Source organism: Takifugu rubripes, chromosome 2 (assembly GCF_901000725.2).
Source record: "Takifugu rubripes chromosome 2, fTakRub1.2, whole genome shotgun sequence".
Taxonomy (NCBI): domain Eukaryota; kingdom Metazoa; phylum Chordata; class Actinopteri; order Tetraodontiformes; family Tetraodontidae; genus Takifugu; species Takifugu rubripes.
Window position 1 is genome coordinate 7303807 of NC_042286.1, and position 19483 is coordinate 7323289.

General features: G+C 45.8%; 1 protein-coding gene across 4 annotated transcripts; it reads left to right on the forward strand.

Moving 5' to 3' along the window:
* Positions 1-3535: 3535 nt before the first annotated feature.
* cnksr1 (connector enhancer of kinase suppressor of Ras 1) lies at positions 3536-19471 on the forward strand. Of its 4 annotated transcripts, none has more exons than XM_011618303.2 (21): positions 3536-3791; positions 4528-4685; positions 6298-6500; positions 6769-6853; positions 10506-10550; positions 10624-10743; positions 11896-11955; positions 13353-13421; positions 13517-13642; positions 14359-14462; positions 15381-15526; positions 15605-15759; positions 15865-15898; positions 16290-16465; positions 16546-16619; positions 16900-16971; positions 17196-17263; positions 17426-17484; positions 17578-17665; positions 17922-18094; positions 18509-19471. In XM_011618303.2, the coding sequence occupies exons 1-21, from the start codon at positions 3740-3742 to the stop codon at positions 18923-18925; spliced, it is 2484 nt and encodes an 827-aa protein (XP_011616605.2). In that variant the 5' UTR covers positions 3536-3739; the 3' UTR covers positions 18926-19471. The 4 variants fall into 4 exon arrangements, with proteins under 4 accessions (XP_011616605.2, XP_011616593.2, XP_003962772.2 ...); XM_011618291.2 differs by having other exon boundaries at positions 3537-3791; positions 15605-15771; XM_003962723.3 differs by having other exon boundaries at positions 3537-3791; positions 10509-10550; positions 15605-15771.
* The last annotated feature ends 12 nt before the right edge of the window (positions 19472-19483 follow it).

Here is a 19483-nt window from a genome sequence, read left to right on the forward strand (position 1 = left end):
CAGACTCAAGCTGAATTTTATCCGACCACCCCCCCCTTTTTTTCCCCATTGCCAATTCCGCCCAGGTCCAATCGCGCCATCATCCGGCGGAGAGGCGAGCTGCAACTACGTAATGCAGAGAGGTGGAGGCTGCTGCTCGGGAGCCAGCTGCTCTCTGCCATTCAACAGATGCAACTGGGACTGAGATGCGCACGCTGGACAAGCGCACTGGCCGGTGAAAATGAAAAACAAGATATATGGTTGCCAAATATATAGGTATCAACTAGAGTGATTTGTCCTTTCTGTGTGGAATTTCATGGGAATATACCAGCGCCTTGCCACCAGAGCCCCCTCTCAGGCACTAGATGTCTTTGTTTTTTTCAATATTACATAACACATTACACAATAAACACAACGTAAAGAATAGAAGGTTAGAATTTGGACCGTGCCATTCAGACAACAGCCCTTGTGCTGCTGCTTCCAGTCCTCAATATAATGTTCCCCTCCAGCCTTCATGGCCCTCTTCATGCTTCATTCAATTCCGAGTGGATTTCGCAGGGAACTGGTTTGGTTGGCTCAGTAATGAAACCTGGAGTGTGTCAAACTGCCTCAGCCCGGGCCGGCAGACAGCCCTTGAGGACACTGAACGTGGGTGTGACTGACAGCGCAGCTATGGAGCCCTGCCTGGACACGTGAACAGGTGACTTTTGGACTCTGTGTCCTCGAGGCTTGGGAGCATATCTGCAGTAGAAACCCGGTGACATGTTGGTTTAGACCGTGCCTTGGTCGAGTGTAAAGTAACATATTTATAATCCCCCTTTTTTTGCACAAGTCTCTTCAAATGCAGGACAAATAAGCCAATGGAGACAGAAGTCAGCTCATTTCCATACAGACGAGCCAATGGAGGGTGGCAGGAAGGTGAGATGACATCACTGCCATTCGTCCCTCACTCGTGATATTTAAAGTCGCCACCATCCCTGAGCCCACGATGACCGGATAACTGCTTGATGATGGATAAGCAGCTTCCATTGGAAGCCCCCCGATGCGCTGCCTCATCTCTCATCCTCTCTATTTTTTTAACAGAAGCTGCAGATTGTTCCTGATGGTTTATGGCTCCTCCAGTGGGAGCTCATAAATATGTACGTGCTGGGCCACAGTGGGGCCCATCAAAGGCTGTAATGCAGGCAATATCTCATGGCAGGAGATCCTCCAGCTCTTTTAGACAGTAATACATTCTTCCTGTTCTATACGACAGGTCAACATAAGAAAACAACTTGTTTAAAAAGTTAAAAGCGAAGGAATACTGATATTTTGCTGCTGGAAACATTAAGTCGCCCCCCCACCCTCCTCCAACAGCAGGGGGACCTCTGCATCATCAAAGGACCCTCCGGTGACGTCACAGGCAACAGGGATGACTCAGAGGTGTCTCCCATGTGACAGAGACCTCAGGGATACCCTAACACATCTCCCCCAACACGCACACACACACACACACCGAGCTACACAGAAAGCATCCTGGGCAGCGACTCAGTGAGGCGAGACTGCACCGTGCAGCACCTAAAAAGGCGCAAAGGACAGGGCAGAAATGAAATGACGATACGGCTGTGTGGCAGTTTGACTTTGCAGCAGGGGGAGGAGAGGGATGCTGAGTGTGCAAAAGAGGAAGCAATGAATCATGCAATACATAGTGCCGTGCCGTGCTGGGCACACACACACACACACACACACACACGCACACACACGCACACACACACATAGTGTAAATACTGCCACTGTTTTATACATTTTGAAATACCTTCAAATAATCCAGCGTTTAGATGTTTCCCTGCTTTTATTCATTTAGATATTTAAACGAAAAGAAGGTTCACACCTGCATTTGCACATCTCTATATTGATTTTTAGTGTCTGACAGAAGGTTAACTGGAGATCTCTATGAATAAACACTCACCAAAGAAGCAATGTGCCATCATGGCGTTGGATGAGTTGCATAACCTCGGTGTGTTTTTGCTTCCCTGACGCTACGGCAAATGTACAAATTGTGCGTAAAGCAGATTAGATCCGCGAGTGTGCTTTAAATAAAGTTTATTTAATGCAGGGGATTAAAGCGCTGAGGCAGCATGGCCGCTGAGCACTGATTCCACTTAAGTGCATCCTCATGGAATTTCCATACATACTGTAGCGTCAGTCATAATATCCGAGCACACGTCTGCAGTGCATGAAAATTTCGGTGGGGCTGCACTGTGCAACAAATGAATTAGCTCAAGCCTGCCTCTGTGCCGCACGGAGACAAGGAGCAATCTGGATTCTTGTATCCTAGACATTAGTGGCGCTATCGTTTGTCACACAGATTAAATGCTGAAGGACTGGGCCGAGATTAGCCACTGTTAAAGAGAGCAGAGGAGCAGGAGGATGGCAGCTGACATGTGTTTTCCACCCAAGCTTGTCAAATTCAGCCTCATCCCCCTGTTGACACTTTGTTTCGCAGGAAACCTCATAATCCTACATCTGCGGCGGCAAAACAGCATGTTGGGACTTGAGGCTGTTTCTCTGGTATCTGACATTTGGGCTGGGCTGCTGAGAATTTCAGAAAGTAATCTGCTGTCACCGATCGTTTCGTTGGGATGGATTAATCCAGAGGGTTGGACCACTCCAGCACACAAGATGCAGATTATATTAGGTGATTTGACGCGGAATCATCACATCATGGAGGCCCAGAAAGAGTTCTACACAGTTCACCCACATATCCCTGCTGTGTTGCCATGGATGTTCTCTGATTATTGACAAAAATAGCAGGTAGCACGCATACGCAACACGCACGCTGGCGTTTTCTGCCAACCCTGACCTGGCGTTTCGCCCTCTTTCTGCTGGTTCAAAGAGGATAACAGCAGGGGGTGCCAGATATCAGAGGGCAGCTCTTCCGTGGCTCTAAGCTCTCTATCAGCTGCTGCCCTCTGCCTCCCGATTTACTATAAACCCCTGACAAGGATTAGCTCAACATTTCACACCATCAGCAGATGACGTCTGCCGCTGTTATTCATGTTTTTGATTCATGTCTTTTTAAGTGAATAAAGTGATCAAAGACCCTAATGAAGAAATATAAATATGATACGCTTTTGGACCCAATTGCTATATTCTTAAATTGATAAGTACTGTCTAGCCCATTATTAATTTTAAATGCCTGTGTATTATACACAATAAGAGAGTTTGTTTGTGAAACACGGAGCCATTTCCAGAGAGTTTCAGGGCTAAAGAGGATTATACACACACAGGCACAAGCTGATTTCCTTCCCTGGAAGGAATGGACTTTCAAGAAATGCGCACAAACGCACCACGGATCACCGTGGTGATTACAGCGTTATTACCACATGTTGACTACAGCAGACTGCAGTTACTACCGCGTTCAGGTGTTGCCTGACCCCACCCCTTCTGCCTCCACATGTTGCGCTTGTCGTCTTGCGCCGCCTTTGAATTATGAAGGAAGTTATTAAGCACCACCAGCACAACTCCTGCAGGTGAGGGATTGGGGGAGGTGGTGGGGGAGAGCGTGAGGGAGGGGTCTTTGCTCCCGGCCGAGCCTGACATCCCCGCGCCATTGGCTGACAGCAGGGAGACTCTTACCTGTACCTGTGGGTGGAAGAACGATTCGTCATCGTCCGATCCCAAGTCAGCGTCAATTTTTTCTTCCTCCACCAGCCCGGAGAGGTAAAAGTCGGCTAGGACGGCTGGGAACTGAAGGAGCGACTGTAGCAGGACTCCGAGCATGGAGCCTATCACTGCGTGGAGCGAGGAGAGAGTGAGCCAGTGGCTCCAAGGTAAGGAACGCTCTGCGCGTTTTCTCCCCACCCAGCCTGATCGTCTCACGGGGCCTTTTTGATCGGACTGGAGAGGACACAAATAGACACGCCGCACAAATCCTCTTGGAAGTGAAAGGTGAAGGTGGAATGAGGAAGTGGCCCGTGTTGTTGAAGAGAGGAGCCACAACAGTCGAGTGGTTAAGTAAGGTGCAGCGGTAGTGGCAACAACGCAAATGCAGGCAGAATTTTCTCCGTTTCGACATGTTGCGTTCAAGGCCCGAACATTAGACATGTCCTCATGCGGCAGCATATGGAGCATATAGAGAAAAGGCCTAACTTAGTTATAGAGGATATATATCTGGATTAGTTATATCTGGATTTAGACACTTTGGTATTAACTTGATTTAGTTTAGCAATTACCAGTCACTCTACAGAATAGAATCTGCCCTGCATTGTAAATCAGGACACTTTATCACCGTGTATCCAAAGTGAATTAATTGATATACCAATGGGTTCCACATTCATATTAACACTGAAATATTAATGACATGGCAGAATTATGGGTTGCTGATTTATTTAATTGCAATTAGACCTTTCAAGTTACATGCATATTTATGTAACCTAATTTTTGTTTACCACTGATCCCCTCTACTCCCGCTGCATGTCTCCACCTGTACACGTGTGTTCATGTGTGTGTGTGTGTGTGTGTGTGTTTAACCTTCTTTGTTATTAAATCCAGCCTATGCTCTGCCAGGTTTGGACGCCCCCCTCCAGCAGTACCCCACCTCCGCGTGGCATTTAACGGGCATGGATCTGCTGCAACTGACGTCCAAGGACCTGGAGAATCTGGGAGTCAATAAGATCGGGCACCAAGAGCTCATACTGGAAGCTGTGGAGAAGCTCTGCTTTCTGGTGAGTCGTGGCGCGGTCGTGTGCATCCTCCGGTGTACCTATACCTGCGCGTCATGTTTGCGTCTTCCGCCCCGACACTAATGTTGTTGGGTTGTTGCTCTCTTGCAGAGGACAACAGGTCCAGCCAGAGCACACAACCACTTCAACTTTATCACTTCATTTTCCTCCACTTTTACAGCAGGATCACTCTTTGCTTTGGTTGCACTTGAACCATGTCTAGTAATATAATTTTGCTGCAGCCGATTTACAGTTAAAAACGTCAGCCTGATACACTTTACATGCAAATGTCTTTTTGAAAAGCCTCTCCTTGAATGCTCTGCTCTGTTTTTCCTCCGCTGCATTGAAGATTTTCTTCGTTCCAACATTGAAACAGAGTTTTAGAGCACTTACTTTAAGTAGCTGCATATGTCTGTGTGTTGCTCCAGAGTGGATGACTTTTGTTTCTAATTGAAAAGGACAGAACCAGGCAGGGTTCCAGCGTCGGCGGTGCAACAGTCTGTGAGGATAAGGCTAACAGCTCAGGGTGCTTAGACTGCTTGTTGGTTTCCTTTCCTGTTTTTAAAAGAAGAACGGTAGCAAATTTAGAAACCAATATGGACAGAAACGCTCAGAGAAGGTTTAACACTTAGTGCGGAGGCATAAATAAAAGCCAGGAGCATCGAGTTGTGTAAGAAAATAACTCCCCCCCAGCCAAATATAGAGGCATATTTGTATTCAGTGTTTGTGTCTGCCTGCCTTGGTGCACCATGAAGGGCCAACACTGAGTTCATTCATAGAAAACAACCATCAGACACTCACATGGAAGAAAGGAACACGTCTGAGTTCACGTTGCTTACGCAACTAACATCTACCACCTCTGCAAGTGACCATGAAATATTCATGATCGCATGTTGACGCGCAGGTTGATGAGCATAACAACGCCTGCCGGGACTAGAACCTCTTGACCACCGCCGAGTGGGCCACATTCTGTGTAGTGTCGCCATCGGCACAAGGGAGCGATGTGCGTAATATGTGGTATTTAGCTGCTATAAATTAAATATTAAAACCACTTTCCTGTGTAATGCAACACTTGAGGCCTATCAAGGTTGCGAAACCTTTGAAACATTTTATTTGTACATAATAAAGAGGCAGCAGAGTGTAAATAAGGAGATGAAGGACGTACGACTTCGAATTATGTACTTAAGAATTACTGACAGAAAATGGGTGGCTGGATGCGAAAAGCATGTGTTGTGTTGCGCGGACAAGCTGATCTGGATTTTAATCGGGACTGTAGCTCTGGATTAGGTTTCCAACCTGATCAAAACAGGAAACTAGTGGAAGTGCTAATGAGATGTGACGTGAGAGGTGATTTTAGTGCAGCGCCTGTTTGCGCCTCATTCCTGCGTTCATTTCAGAGGCTGCAACAGAACAGGATGTAAAGACGCGGAAAGTAGATAATAAATGCTAATTCATTCATTTTGCATGGTTTTCAGCTGCTTGAATAACCCTCGCTGCCTTTGATTCCGAGGCCACCGGCCAAAGTGGAGCATTTACAGAGATGGCGTCGCTATGCAACAGTAACGGTGGTTTCGGGGCTTGTCCTTTGACCTGTCTCTGTGTCTGTGCTCCCCAGATGTACGGCATAGGCGGCGAGAGCCTGCGCAGTGTAACGGAAAAGCTCCGTGCCGTGTCCCAGTCCCTCCAGATGGGCATCCAGAGCCGCTGGCGCATCAATGGCTACGACGGCGGCAGCACCACCAAGCTGCCGACCGGCGTCCTGCAGCTGGTGGTGGAGCTCATCACCTCCGCCAAGGGACTCTTCTCTTTGCTCAACAGGTGATCGGAGAGGGAGTTATCTAACCGTTACATGTGCACCACTCCAGCTTCTATTTTCTCCGCAGTTGTGTTGATGTCAGGAAGTGATTCTTCACGAAAATAGCCGCGGGTGCTTGTGTTGCTGCAGGTTTAAAGTGTGAAAAGAATAGCGTGGGATTGTTTTGGGGGGTTGGTCAAACCTCCAAAAGTAGCACCGCACTTTTTAGCACTGACATGCTGTTAAAACACAGCGCTCAGTTTCTAACTGGAGTCATTGTTGTCTTTCCAGATATCAGTTTTTCCAGCTGAGTGGGGGCGCTATCAGTAAGACCATATTCAGCTACTGCAAAGAGCTGGGAGACATTGTCAACAAGGTTGGTCCATTGTTTTGAATGTAATGTGGAAGCATATGTGAGGAGTGTTTTTATTTTGGGTGTCACGCATATTTAACTCTCAAAGAGGAACTACGACCTTTTAGGCAGTTAGCGGTTTGTTTTTAACTCCTGTTAAAATACAACAGGTAAAGACACAGACACACACTCACACACACACACACACAGTGCTTCCCTGCTCAGCTTAAGTAACATCTTTATCTTTACATTCCTGGCATAGCTGGAGGAGCTCAGGGAAGCTTTGGGTTCGCCGGAGACGATGGTTTGGGTTTCTTTACCTCTACGTCGCTGTGGAGGCGCGGGAAACTTTCTGCAAGTGGAAAGATGAAGCAATTTTTGTCACTAGGTGAAGTGTGAACTGGGGGGAAATTGCGTTAGCAGGTAGAAGAAGGGACAGGCCTGGATATGTTGTAGCGCCTGAAGGAGGGGCGGAGGGAGTGAGGGAGGAGGGAGGAGAAAGAAGGAGGAGTAGGAGGGATTGTACCATGACTCTTTAATGGCTTGTGACTCCTGGGGGAGTGCACGAACAGACAGTGGGGGAGCAACAGGCACCTTATTGTGGCACCGTTGTGAAGCCGGAGATAAACATCCTCATGGGGACAAAGAAGTCTGAGATAAGAGACGATTAAAGGGAGGTAGAGAGCCCGTCATGGGGAAGCTGTGAGAGAAAGAGGACGCTCAGTGAGAGGCGGTTAAATATAGCAGCTCTGGACACCTGCCCAGCACGACAGGTAAAGTCCTCACCTCACTGCCGGCTTAGCGCTGTACTTTACCTTCACTTTAAACGCTATAAAAATCCTAATATGTTGGTGATATTATTGACATTATTTGAGGTGTATCAGCAAGTTTGAGACACTTTTGGTGAGAAACTTTTCTGTCAAATCACTTGAACCTTGTGGCCTCGTTCCTTTTGACTGCAGGGAACAGATGCACTGTTTGGATTTTTGGCATCAAACCTGAGCCCGGCAGGATGTTTTTACCGCTTCCAAATGAATCAGGTCCGTTTTTATTCACAGCAGCGTGGCGCTGACCGTGCGATTAGCGAGATAAAGCCCTCGCGGCCTTCGTTGTCAGCCTCTCTCTGAGGCTGATCATTTTTTGATGTGGCTGCCGCTCGCTCCGTTCCTGCTTGTACTGTATTTCAAAGACTTGTGTTTTGATCATTTTGACCGTGAAGGCAAAAAGGCCAGACTGTGATTGGCTCATAGTCCACCTGGTGAATCATTGAATTGAATTGAATGATTCACCGCCAGCAACTCAATGACCCCCCACCCCTCTCCCCAGAAACAGACGGGACCCTTTTCTTTCATCGAACCCTGCGCAGTATCTGTTTTTGCAGGTGCGCTCGATGTCATCAGGGGGGGTGGCCGAAAGGTCAGTTTTGATGGGTGCGGAAGGTTTTACACCTGCCTGACTGATGAGAGAGAATGAGAAATATGTCCGGCCTCCCTCCACCGGACCGTCATCACAAAGCCCCGGGCCCAGAGGCGGAACAAGCGGTTTCACAAACGTGTGACTTCACATCCACTCGCAGAATAAAAAAATTGCTCGGCGCAGTCAGTTATGTTGCTGTGATTGTTCTGAGCTTTGTTCACTTTTAAGAGGCAGAGTAATCAGAGGCCTCTGGGAGACATTATTGTTCAATCTAGACATAATAGATGTTCGGTTGCCCATTTTATTCCTTGATTAATCGTTGCGTTAGAAGGAAGTGCAGCTACTGTGACAAATGCAAGCCCTTGAAGCATGAAGAATGCAACAGAAAATAAAATGGCTGAAGCTAAATAAGACATGTACTGATGACAGATCAGTGAAATAATAGAGCGCTTGTGTGCTGAAAGACAATGATGGCACAAAGGGTCGGAAGAAATATTCTATTTGGAGGAAAAAACATGGAGATCAGATGGACAGCGGGTGTCAGAGAGATCCGATGTGTCTTCCAGGCTTTTTATAGCCAGAATTTGACCTGGGGGTAAATAGAAAGCTAGCTGGGGAGTCCAGGTTTATAAACAGGCTGTGACACGAGGACAGTAGACTGTCGCACCAGAACCTGCGGATCACGATAGAAAGGGGTACGGTGCGTTCACGTGTCCGTACGATTCTGCACCAGTGTGCGTTTGTCCAGTATGCACACGTCCATTCGCATTTCTTTAAAGAACGTTACGCCCACGTCACAGCGTGTCCTTTGTTTCCAAGACAACTATTGAGAAAACAGCTTTCGGGTACAGGCCGCTGCAGGAGAATTAGTGCACCGCCTGATCGAGCCACACACCAGTCCTTCACAACACAGCACACAAGAGCTTTCTTCTCATTCAGCAAAGTAGATGGAAATCTTTTCCGCAGAATTTCTGTATGGGCGTCTTCGAGCGTGGGTTTCACACTTTTATTGGCTTCTATACTCCTCTTGCTTGATATAAAAGCACGATCGTGAAAGTCGTAATGTGGCTTTAATCTTTGAAAACATATGACAGCCCTATTTAGAATTGTTTGAAGGCCTTGGGTGCTTCAGTATTTGAACACACCGCACCTGAAGATGTCCTGATGTGACCTTGTTTACAAGGAAGGACACAGAGAATGTCTTATTTCCTGTTCTGTAGAAGTTTTGAAGAAATGTAAAACCGGTAGTGCTGCTGTGGTGAAGAACCCAAAAAAGATGGCTTGGTAGCAGAGCCGCTCAGTTTTACTGTGACAACGCTATAATAACTTCAGCATTATCAACAACGTGGTTGGTGTCAAATGCTAATTAGCGTGATATCAGTTAGCATCGTAGCGCTGTCACAACAGGCCCGCTGACATTAGCGTCAAAGCCTCAGCATGACTCTGTGTCATGCTGACGAATCTGTTGTGCTACTATCATGTGGCACAGACTCTTCCTAATGGCAAAATCTTTTTTTAGACGTTGCTGTGAAATCATAACATGTCGATGGCAATGTTAGCAGTCGGGTCAGGGAGATCAGCTGGCTGGCTTATAATTAGCCCCACCATCACTCCAAGTGTTTTTTTCCAGGTTGAGCGCCATTGCTTGGCTAAGCTTTGTTTTGGGCTAATGCGACGAGATCTGTTTTAAATCTACATCCATCACAGAGGGGAAGATGGCAGCACAGTCACACACAACAAACACCAACCGCCCCCAACCACACGCCTCCCTGCTTCCTCATGCCAGAACCTTTCACTAGCTGTGATTTCTTGTTACATTTCAAAGGGATTAACACTTTGTTTTACTCTGCACACTGACCAGCCACCTAAATGAGCTTCAGTTGTTCCATCTGCTGCTCTCAAGTCTGTTTGATCTTTATCACCCTCTCCCCCTCTCACAGATGAAGCATCTTAGCTCCAGCCTGTTGGTTATTGTGCGTGTGACACTGATAAGCACTTCCTATCTTTGTTTGACATCACCCGCTAAATTAAGTGTAAATGTGTATTTTTAAGAGTCTTCGTCACATGTCTGTGGCCTGGAGTGACGCACAAGTAGAGATTCGAAGATAGTTGTCTTCCATTTCCTGCGAAGAGGAAATAGGATGTATGTGGGGAGGACAATGAGGTCGTCACCATTTCTAAGAAAATAATCAATAGCAAAGTTAAACTGTGTCACAGGCGCCCAGTTCTGTTTAAATTCTGTCATCTTTCGCTCATCCAGCAGGACTCCACTGTCTATGAAAAGGAGAAGGACATCATCTCCGTGGTGAGTGCTCTCTCTTCCGTCACCCGTGCGCTTGTTTTCCAGTACACTCGTGTGTAATTGTCTTCTTCCGCAGTGTCGGCAGGTGACGGCGGCGTGCGACGACATCTTGACCACCAGCCCCGAGGCTATTCTGACCCACACCGCTCAGCTGGAGAGCGTCGATTTGGTGCCCGTGTCGCCCGGCGACAAGCTGGTGAAGCTCTTTATTCTGTCGCTCTATGGTTGACGTATCAGTTTGGACCTAATCTGGACTATCTGGGGATTATAGTCTTTTTTTCTTGTGGGAACATGAAACTTTCCATTTACTCTGCATTTATTTAAGGGCTACTTACTCTTTATTGAAGCTTTTCCTCTCTCATTCTCTCTCCTTTGTGTCATTTTACCAATTTCCTCCTATTTTCTTACTCCTCCATCTTTTTCAGCTCGGCCTGCCCCCATCTTTGCTGGGACGTTTCCATTGCCGCTTTGTTCCACTCACCTCCTCTTCAGTCTAATTCAAGGTCCTCCATTTTCGCTCTCTTTTTTCTTTGTTATTTGCAGACCACCCCCTACCCCTTCTTTCTCATCTCTCTCCTCTTCACAAGGTACATTCAGTCCAGCAATTATGGCCCTCTTCATGTGCATCATCACTGCGTCCTTTTGATTTGATTTCTATGAAACAGGCTGCATCTCCAGCTCCCATCTTGGTGTATTCGTTATAATTCTCAGTTATTTCATAAAGGTGTGGACATTTTCTTCTCCCCTTGAATGTTCTCCAACATTTGATGCTTTGCAGCGATGCACAAAGCAACTGTGGTTGGTTGCAGGAGTGTAAGTGCAGTGCTTCGCCAAAAAATAATGTTTATACAGGGAAGCGTTTATTCTAGATTTGCTGAACACGAAGCAGTAAAGAGAAAAACTGACCGGATCCCTGAATTCTTCTGAATGATTCAAAGAAATAGGAAGTAAAGAGAGGAATGTCACAATAGATGCCCTCATTTCCTCTTCCCTCTTAATTATCCTATCATTCAAGTTGCAGCCACCGCAGGAAAGTCCACAGTTTATCAGCGCATTCATGCACAAGACCTGTCATTAATTGAAAATTCTAAAAAGACCTTCGATCAACTCTTTGTAAGATACACTGTCAGCTATTACTGGCTTTTCCCCCTGGATTTATTGGTGTGTCGGGGCCCGTTCAGCTTTTTTTGACCAGTATTGATCGCAATTGAAGCCTGACCCATTGATGTTCAGACAGGCGCCAGTCTCTGTGCTGACGATAACGAGACAGCGCTGTCACATTGTGCGTTTGCAGCTTTGTCGGCCTGGAAACGTGGTTAACATCTCTGTTTTTTCCCCCCTGTTTCAGGGGATTGAGATAGCATCGACTGACTCCAGTAATCACTACGTGACTGGAGCTGCCGCTGAGGTAAGGCGCGCTCACTTACCCTCCCGCGGCCACCTTTAGCTCGGCTTCAAAGGCCGACCCTGTTACATTCTTTGTTAGTGCTGCTTCACAAAACCCAAGCCCCACAGATGATCAGTCACGACTGTGGTCCTCAACTTTATTTGCTCACTGGGGCTTTTTGGGTCAGTCCCACTGAGATTTGGCAAAAAAAGGACATTTTGTGATTCTGCAGAAGGTGAACTGGCTAAAGAAGTCAGGCTAACGTCAAGTAGCAGTGGTCCAGTCCAGTATTCTTTGATATGATGGGCCTAAGAAGTGCTAATCAGTTCTGGAGGATGTAAAATGAGCTGGACGAGTGTTCATCAGTTGGACGAGTGTTCATCAGTTGGACGAGTGTTCATCAGTTGGACGAGTGTTCATCAGCTGGACGAGTGTTCATCAGTTGGACGAGTGTTCATCATGCGTGTTAAGCAGGGAGGGAAGCTCCAGCTCCCTCCAGGACTGTAAGGGGGAGACGTTATTTTTCCATGATGTCAACAGAGGAGCATCCCCGACTCCTCTGCTACTGCACAGGCATCGCTGAGATTGTCTGCTCCCCAGTTCTGATGATTGTGGAGCTTATCTTAGACGTTACGGGTGGGGGTCAGGATCCAAACTCCTCTGATAACCCTCCGGTGTGGCCCCGTTCACTGAGGAGTGAACTCCTCAGATATTATGGGGAGTCATCATGATGTTAAGTTGCAAACACTGCTAGAACGTGTACTTTTTGCCACTTTAATTCCATCCACTGGGGGCGCTATTTTAAGCTGCAGTCACGAAATCTACCAAAATCACATTTCTTTCTTTGTCGGGTTCACGTAAAATTGCTGTTTGGGAAAATTGTTTCATCACATTGCAACATGTCTGTGGGTTGTCCTGAAAATTGTTGGTGCTGAACAGATTAATGTTGCTATATGAAGAAAAGAACAGTTTTGTAGTTGTACAATGGAAACATCCATTTGCTCCGGGCCACATTTTCCTCTGAACAGCAACTTCCAAAGAAAAACCAGACGACTTCACTAAATGCCGAGGGGCCCAATTGTGTCGTTTAAATGAGCTTTATGGGAAATCAATGTCAACCCATCAACGCTCTATAACCATTATACGTGTTCATCATCATTCATGCATTAAATTACTGGGTCGTTTTAATTATGCATATTCCTGAATCCTGTAAAAAATGTGTAACTCATGATTGCCTTTAATCATGGGAATAAGTAATTCAATAATTAAGTTGTTCACATTTTTTTTTTTTTCACCCAATCCTAAATGTCACCGTAACAGATGTATAATTAACCTGCTCTAGGTAAACGCTAAAGCTGCTCAATCAATGTAATTCACATGGGAAAAGTACAATTTTTGCGTCCTGTTTACCTTCGCAGCCATCCTCCGATGTCTACCTGAAGATTTTGGCTGGCGATGAAGTGATTCAGGTCAACGACCAGATCGTGGTGAGAATGGCTGCTCATGTTCGTGCTGCTTTTACATTTTACAGTGTTGGAAAACCTTCAGATCAGATCCCGGTATCGCTTTCTTTCTTCATCAGGTGGGGTGGAGCAGAGCAAACCTTATAAAGAAGCTGCAGGAGAATCCCAGCGGAGTAACTCTGGTCCTGAAGAAGATCCCAGAGTCGGTCCGACGTACGCATCCACTCCAGGTTTCATCCACACAGGTCAGGCACTTTAAATTAGATTTAACCTGTTGGTAAGGATTGGTTTTTAAGTTTTGTAGCTAATATTATCAGGCTGATTTAAAGGAAAACCCAAACAGTGGTATCCAGTGTCCAGACAGAAAACAATAATAGAAACTGGGCAGCCGATAAGGTTTATGTCTAAAGTATCTACACCTGCTTTCTATTTAATATCACCTGGGATCTGTCTCCACAAACACTGCATGCTGACAGTATATGTCGCTATGGTGATAGCTGTTTTCCTTTTGAACTGTGTGGTTACAAACTGCAGGGGAGCACGCGCGCACACACAAGCATTTATTCCATCAATGTCAGCACTATACAAGTTTGCACAGAATAAGAAAATTTAATAAGGAAAATCTTCAGGGATGGTGTAAGAATCTGGAGGACAGAGGGCTCCCCAAAAATAAAGCTGGAGAACCGAGAGCGCCCTCTGGTGGCTGATCGCTTTTACACGCTTTTTCCCAGAATTGCCAAAATGAGTCTAAAACTTCAAACATTTCTAAACTGTGTCAGCCATGCATCACTCCATTAAATGTGTGTATATACTATGTTTTTTGTTGTTTCTTTTGTCTTGTCTAATCTCCTTAAACCCAAGAAAACACGGAAGGCGTTCATTGCAGTCCTTGTGATATGTTTGCTCATCCTTTTGTGCGCTCCAAACGTGCCTTTATTGATGTCTAATGTTTCTGGTGCAGAGGAAGGCAGAGAGTTCAGAGGAAGAAGAGGAAAAGGATGAAGAGAATCTGAGGCACTCCTTATTTGAGAGGGTCGCGGCTTCTGTCAGGTCGCTGTCTTTTAGGTAAGAGTTATAAAAATGTGCAGACTGTGACAAAACCTCACTAAAAGTAAGGTCAAACACAAGAAAGGAGTGCTGAATCATCTAAAATAAGACAACAATCTGGCAACGGAACCATGGAAACAAGAACTACACATTATTTACATTGGGAAAGGGGCGGAGCCATTGGCATCCAGGTCGGTGTGGGGGGGGGGGGGGGGGGGGGGGGGGGGGTGATGAGACAGGTCAAGGAGGGGAGGACTAAACTTAAAGGAAGGCAGCAGCTGAGAGGAACTCAATACACAAATACACAACATTATGAGTTGTAAATTTGCATTTGTGGTTAGGCGCTGACTGCAGGTACCAGGGATCTATGCAAATGAGTGTCCACTTGTCCCACCATCACTCAAATAAACTCTGATTTTTGAGTCCATGCATCAGCAAACATTGGGCTGCTGTTGCTCAGGAAGCGTAAAAACATTTATCACAGGGAACTGGACTCGACTCTGATCCAATAAACTGTCAAGGCTTTAGAGCAGAACCTCCCAAGAACCCCGCTGACCTCATTAATCCACCGCCAAGTTTTGGATGAGGTCACATTGCGAATGCCTCAAATTCCACGATGGGCAGCCGCAACTCACGACTGACTGGAAATGAGAGAACAGGAGGGCCACGAGGAGGAGATGAATGGGTTGTTGGAGATGAAAAAGACAATGAAAAAAGAACACAGCAACGAAAGAAGCAGAACAGTAATGGCGTTGCATTGTGGGAGTAAAACAAATGGTAGGAGTAGGTGGGAGGCTGAATTAAGTCTGTGTAGAATCCTGGTATAAAAGTCCTATTTCATCTTTTTATCGGTCATTTCCTTTCAAATAGTCAGTTTCAGGAGCTCATTTATTTCAGTTTGTGCTCATTTATGTCTGTTTGTGCTCTGCACCACAGGAGAGCGATCCAGGGGCCAGAGGCACAGCAGCAGCCTATGGGACAGGAGGAGTCAGAGTTGGCCTCTGACTACGATGCAGAGGAAAGTCTAACTCTTACGTCATACCAGGACCACCAGGGTGAGGTGTCACCTCTATCAGCCTCAGGTGAGAGAACCCAAAGCTGCTTTCCTCTTAAACGTCCTGAACATGGTGCGACAATTGATTTGGACTTCATTCCCTCAGGCGTGTTTGACAGCCTAAGAATCTCTCCGAGACCAGGAGAAGGCCGGTCCCCGTCGCCGTCGCCCAGAAGTCCGTCTCCCTTCCGGCCACTCCGAAGTCCTTCTCTGCAGGAACTCAACCAGGACCGGGCGAGCATAAGTTCCTGCCCCGAGATGGTGGGGCACATGGTAGAGAGAAGAAGAGAAGTGAAATATTTTAACTCATGAGCTGATGTTCTGACCACAAACTTGAAACAAAGATGCTTTTCTTTCTGTTTTCAGGGGAAGAAAGACAGAGAGAAGACATCTTTGAAAGGTTTGCTTTGTGTGTGACTTCTTTGTTTTTAGGGCTTTAGTCTCAAACACCACAGGCCGACCACGCTGCTGATATGAAGTTGCTTTTGTTATTATTGCACCCAGTTATTTATGTCATTGAGTAGCCTGTGCAAGGCTGAGTGTAGCAGCTGTGGGAAAAATGATCAGGTTTACCAAAGTCCCTCCAAGCAGTTTCAGGTGGTTCAATTCCCCGTCCCCTGTATAATTATTTAAAGCATTGGTGAGGAAGATAGTTCACCTCCAAAGCGCTCCAGAAGCTGCGTGCTTCATAAATTAAGGATTGGTTGAAGCACTAAGCCACAGCACATTTGTTTTGGACTCCTCTATAAAATCATCACTGCTTTCCTATTCACACATTCTGGGCTTTGCAGGACAGACAACGGCCATGAGCCGACGCCGGGTGTCGTGCCGCGAGCTGGGCAAGCCCGACTGTGACGGCTGGCTGTGGAAGAAGAGAAAAGAAAGCAGCGTCTTCCTCGCCCAGAAGTGGCAGCGTTTCTGGTTTGTCCTGAAGGGGCCGGCTCTGTATTGGTACTCCAGCCAACAGGTGGGACTGTCAGTGTCTCTGACGCCCCCAAATTAATGACCATGATTCACCGAGTTTGCCTAATCAACTTTTCTTTGCAGGATGAGAAGGCAGAAGGTTTTGTCAATATATCCAGCTACAGCATAGAGAGTGCTGGAGAACACAAGAGGAAATAGTAAGAAGGGTCTTTTGTGGTTCGCTTCTACAGTCGTCTGTAATTTAAACTAATGACTAAATACATAAAAACCTAGTGGTGTAGCTGTTGTTTTGTAAAGAGAAGCTTTATTACTCCATGAATGGTGGATTACTCAACCTAATTGGGTTTGCTCTTTGGAAAAATCTTATGAATAAGAATCAAGCTGCAGAGTAAAATAAATAATTTGCAGTGTTTTATTATGCTTCTTCTCTTGTCATTTGTTTTCAACTCATGTTGGTCTGTTTTTCTCTCTCACCAGTGTTTTTAAAATGTGCCACCAGCGGTTTCAGAACTTCTTTTTTGCTGCTGACAATGTCAACGACATGAGCAAGTGAGTTCGGTCCAATCCCTTCTATCTGTTAGCAAAAACGTTAGTGCAGAAAAACGTCAAGTTCTAAAGTCCATCCGGAGGCTCAGGGACATAAATGCAATGTGATCGTTCTTCTCTATACAACACTGCCCCCTGCCGGTAGATTTGCGGTCCGGTTTGTGTGCAGTTTAACGTTCTCCATTGCAGACACATAATTGATACTTTCTGGTTTGTAACTTCTTTAGGTGGATTAATTATTTGATTACAACGATTCAAAAACACAAGAAGCAGAAAGGGCCCGATAGTGAAGAAGGTACGTCAATCATTTGCTCTCCATTACCTTGTTAATAAAACTGTCTTCATTTACTATAAATGATCATATTCATTCTACAAAATGGGTTCATCAAAAACATTCTTACAGATCATGCATTTGCAGTGTATTTGTATATCCAGTGTATTCCTTTCCATCTGACAGAATGTTACAGCGAGACTGAATCTGAAAGCGAGCGATCACCCTCACCCCGCCGAAAAAAGGTCACTGCAAAGTTCACACATTGAGAAATCTGTTAAGATTTGGAAGCGTTGGAAGTAAATCAAGATTATTACGTGTGCGATTGTGTCTCTCAGAAAGTTCAGTCCAACACTTTACCTCGGCAAAAGTGGAAGAACAGGGCGCCGTTACCAAGTCCACTGACAGGGAGCAGCAAAGGAACAGGTAAAACTTTACCAGTTCTATTTCTGCTGTTTCATTCAACACAAGACATATTTCTTTACTCATGGTCCTTCTGACATGTGGTTCATCCAAAATTGGAAATTTGTTTCTTAATTTTCCCCCATGACACTCATTTGTGATCACATGGATAAACACACGTGTGACATCAGCCCAATGTTTTGTTTGTGCTTGGTGCTGTTACGTGATGTTTGCCTCATTAACGGCGTTCTCGTCTGTCCGCGCCATCTTTATCAACCAGTGGATGAGATGGGTGTGATGATGAACAGCATAAAGGAAGGAGGCGTGTCTCTGACGGGACAGGAGCAACCGTTCACTCATGACCACTTCAGGAGATCTTTCATTCGACGCTGCAAGAACCCGGTCATCAATGAGAAGGTTCACACTCTCCGGACCCTGCAGAGCACCCTGAAGGTGAGCACAAACAGAGCAGGTCAAAGGTCAACCACTGTGCCACAGGGTCTGTAGCGGATACCTGAAGATAATTGTCCAACTCCAATATTCCCTCTACATCAAATAAAAATGGTTTATGCTGTCTTATTTTTAAACAAGCATTGCTGCTGGTCCTTATTGAAGCAATGTCTCACTGTAGATTTAATGTGCTGCTTACGGTGCGACAAAACCATTAACCCCTGATTTGCAGAGAAGTACCAGCCCGATAATTACGTGATGTTCCTTGAGAGAAAATGTCAGGCCTCCTGTGACACAGTAGAAGGAAATGACTTGATTAAACAGCCATTGAATATTCATACAGCCAATCGAACATCCATGTTTGGCAAAGCGCGTTCGGTCAATAACCCCCCCCCCCCAACTGCCATTTCTCTTCAGGCGAAAGAGGCGGAGCTGCTGCAGATCAACAAGATCTTAGACGATTCAGAAGTGACGGCATCAAAGTTTCGTCAGTGGAAAGAACAAAATGAGGAACTGGTTCAAGAAATTGAACGAACGACCTCACTCAAAGCCTCCAAAGATGGAGACCCAACAGCAGAGAGCTCGCCCACAGAGGAGCCGCCCTCAGAACCGGGCGAGGCAGGGACAGAAGGCGCCTACAGGTGGAGCCTCAGCGACGGGGAGCAGTTAGTGGATGCAGAACCGTCTGACGTTCTTCTGGAAATGGGTTCTCCAGGTTTAGAGACCAGTCCCATGCTGGAACTGTCACTAGGGTCGCTGCAGGAGTCCATAAACAAGGAGCTGAGTGACATGGCCGTGAGCGGAAACTCGACCGAAAATTATTTCTTTATCTGAGCAACTGTGGTTTTACAATCATGCAAATGGGAAATTGTTCTTGATAGTGTTAGCTAGAAAATATTTGATCGATTTTCCTTGACTGCACTTTAATCACACTGTGTATCGCAAATTTAGCCCTTGAAACAAAGACATTTAACTGGTTTACAACACGGAAAAGATGCAAACAACAATTTGCTAAGTGTCACTGTGACATCAATGTATATTTATATTGATTTTTAGTCTGAATTGTGGATGAAATATCAAACTTTTCTTAGATTAATTAAAGTCTGTTGTAATATATGTACATGTAAATACAGAGCCATTCTCAATACCGTAACAAGGGTATACTTTTGAAGTATTAGGCAGAAGATTTGCCTAAAATTTAGTTCTTATTTAAATCTTTTATGTATTACGCAGCAGAGCCTATTTACAGCTCTACACCGGTGCCCGTTTCTCCTATACGACCTGAATGCAGCACTTAAACAAGAGTGGTGTTTACTTTATTTTATTCAATATACCATCAAATGTCAACACACATAAACAGTAAATAAATGAGAAACAAGATCCCCGCTGTAC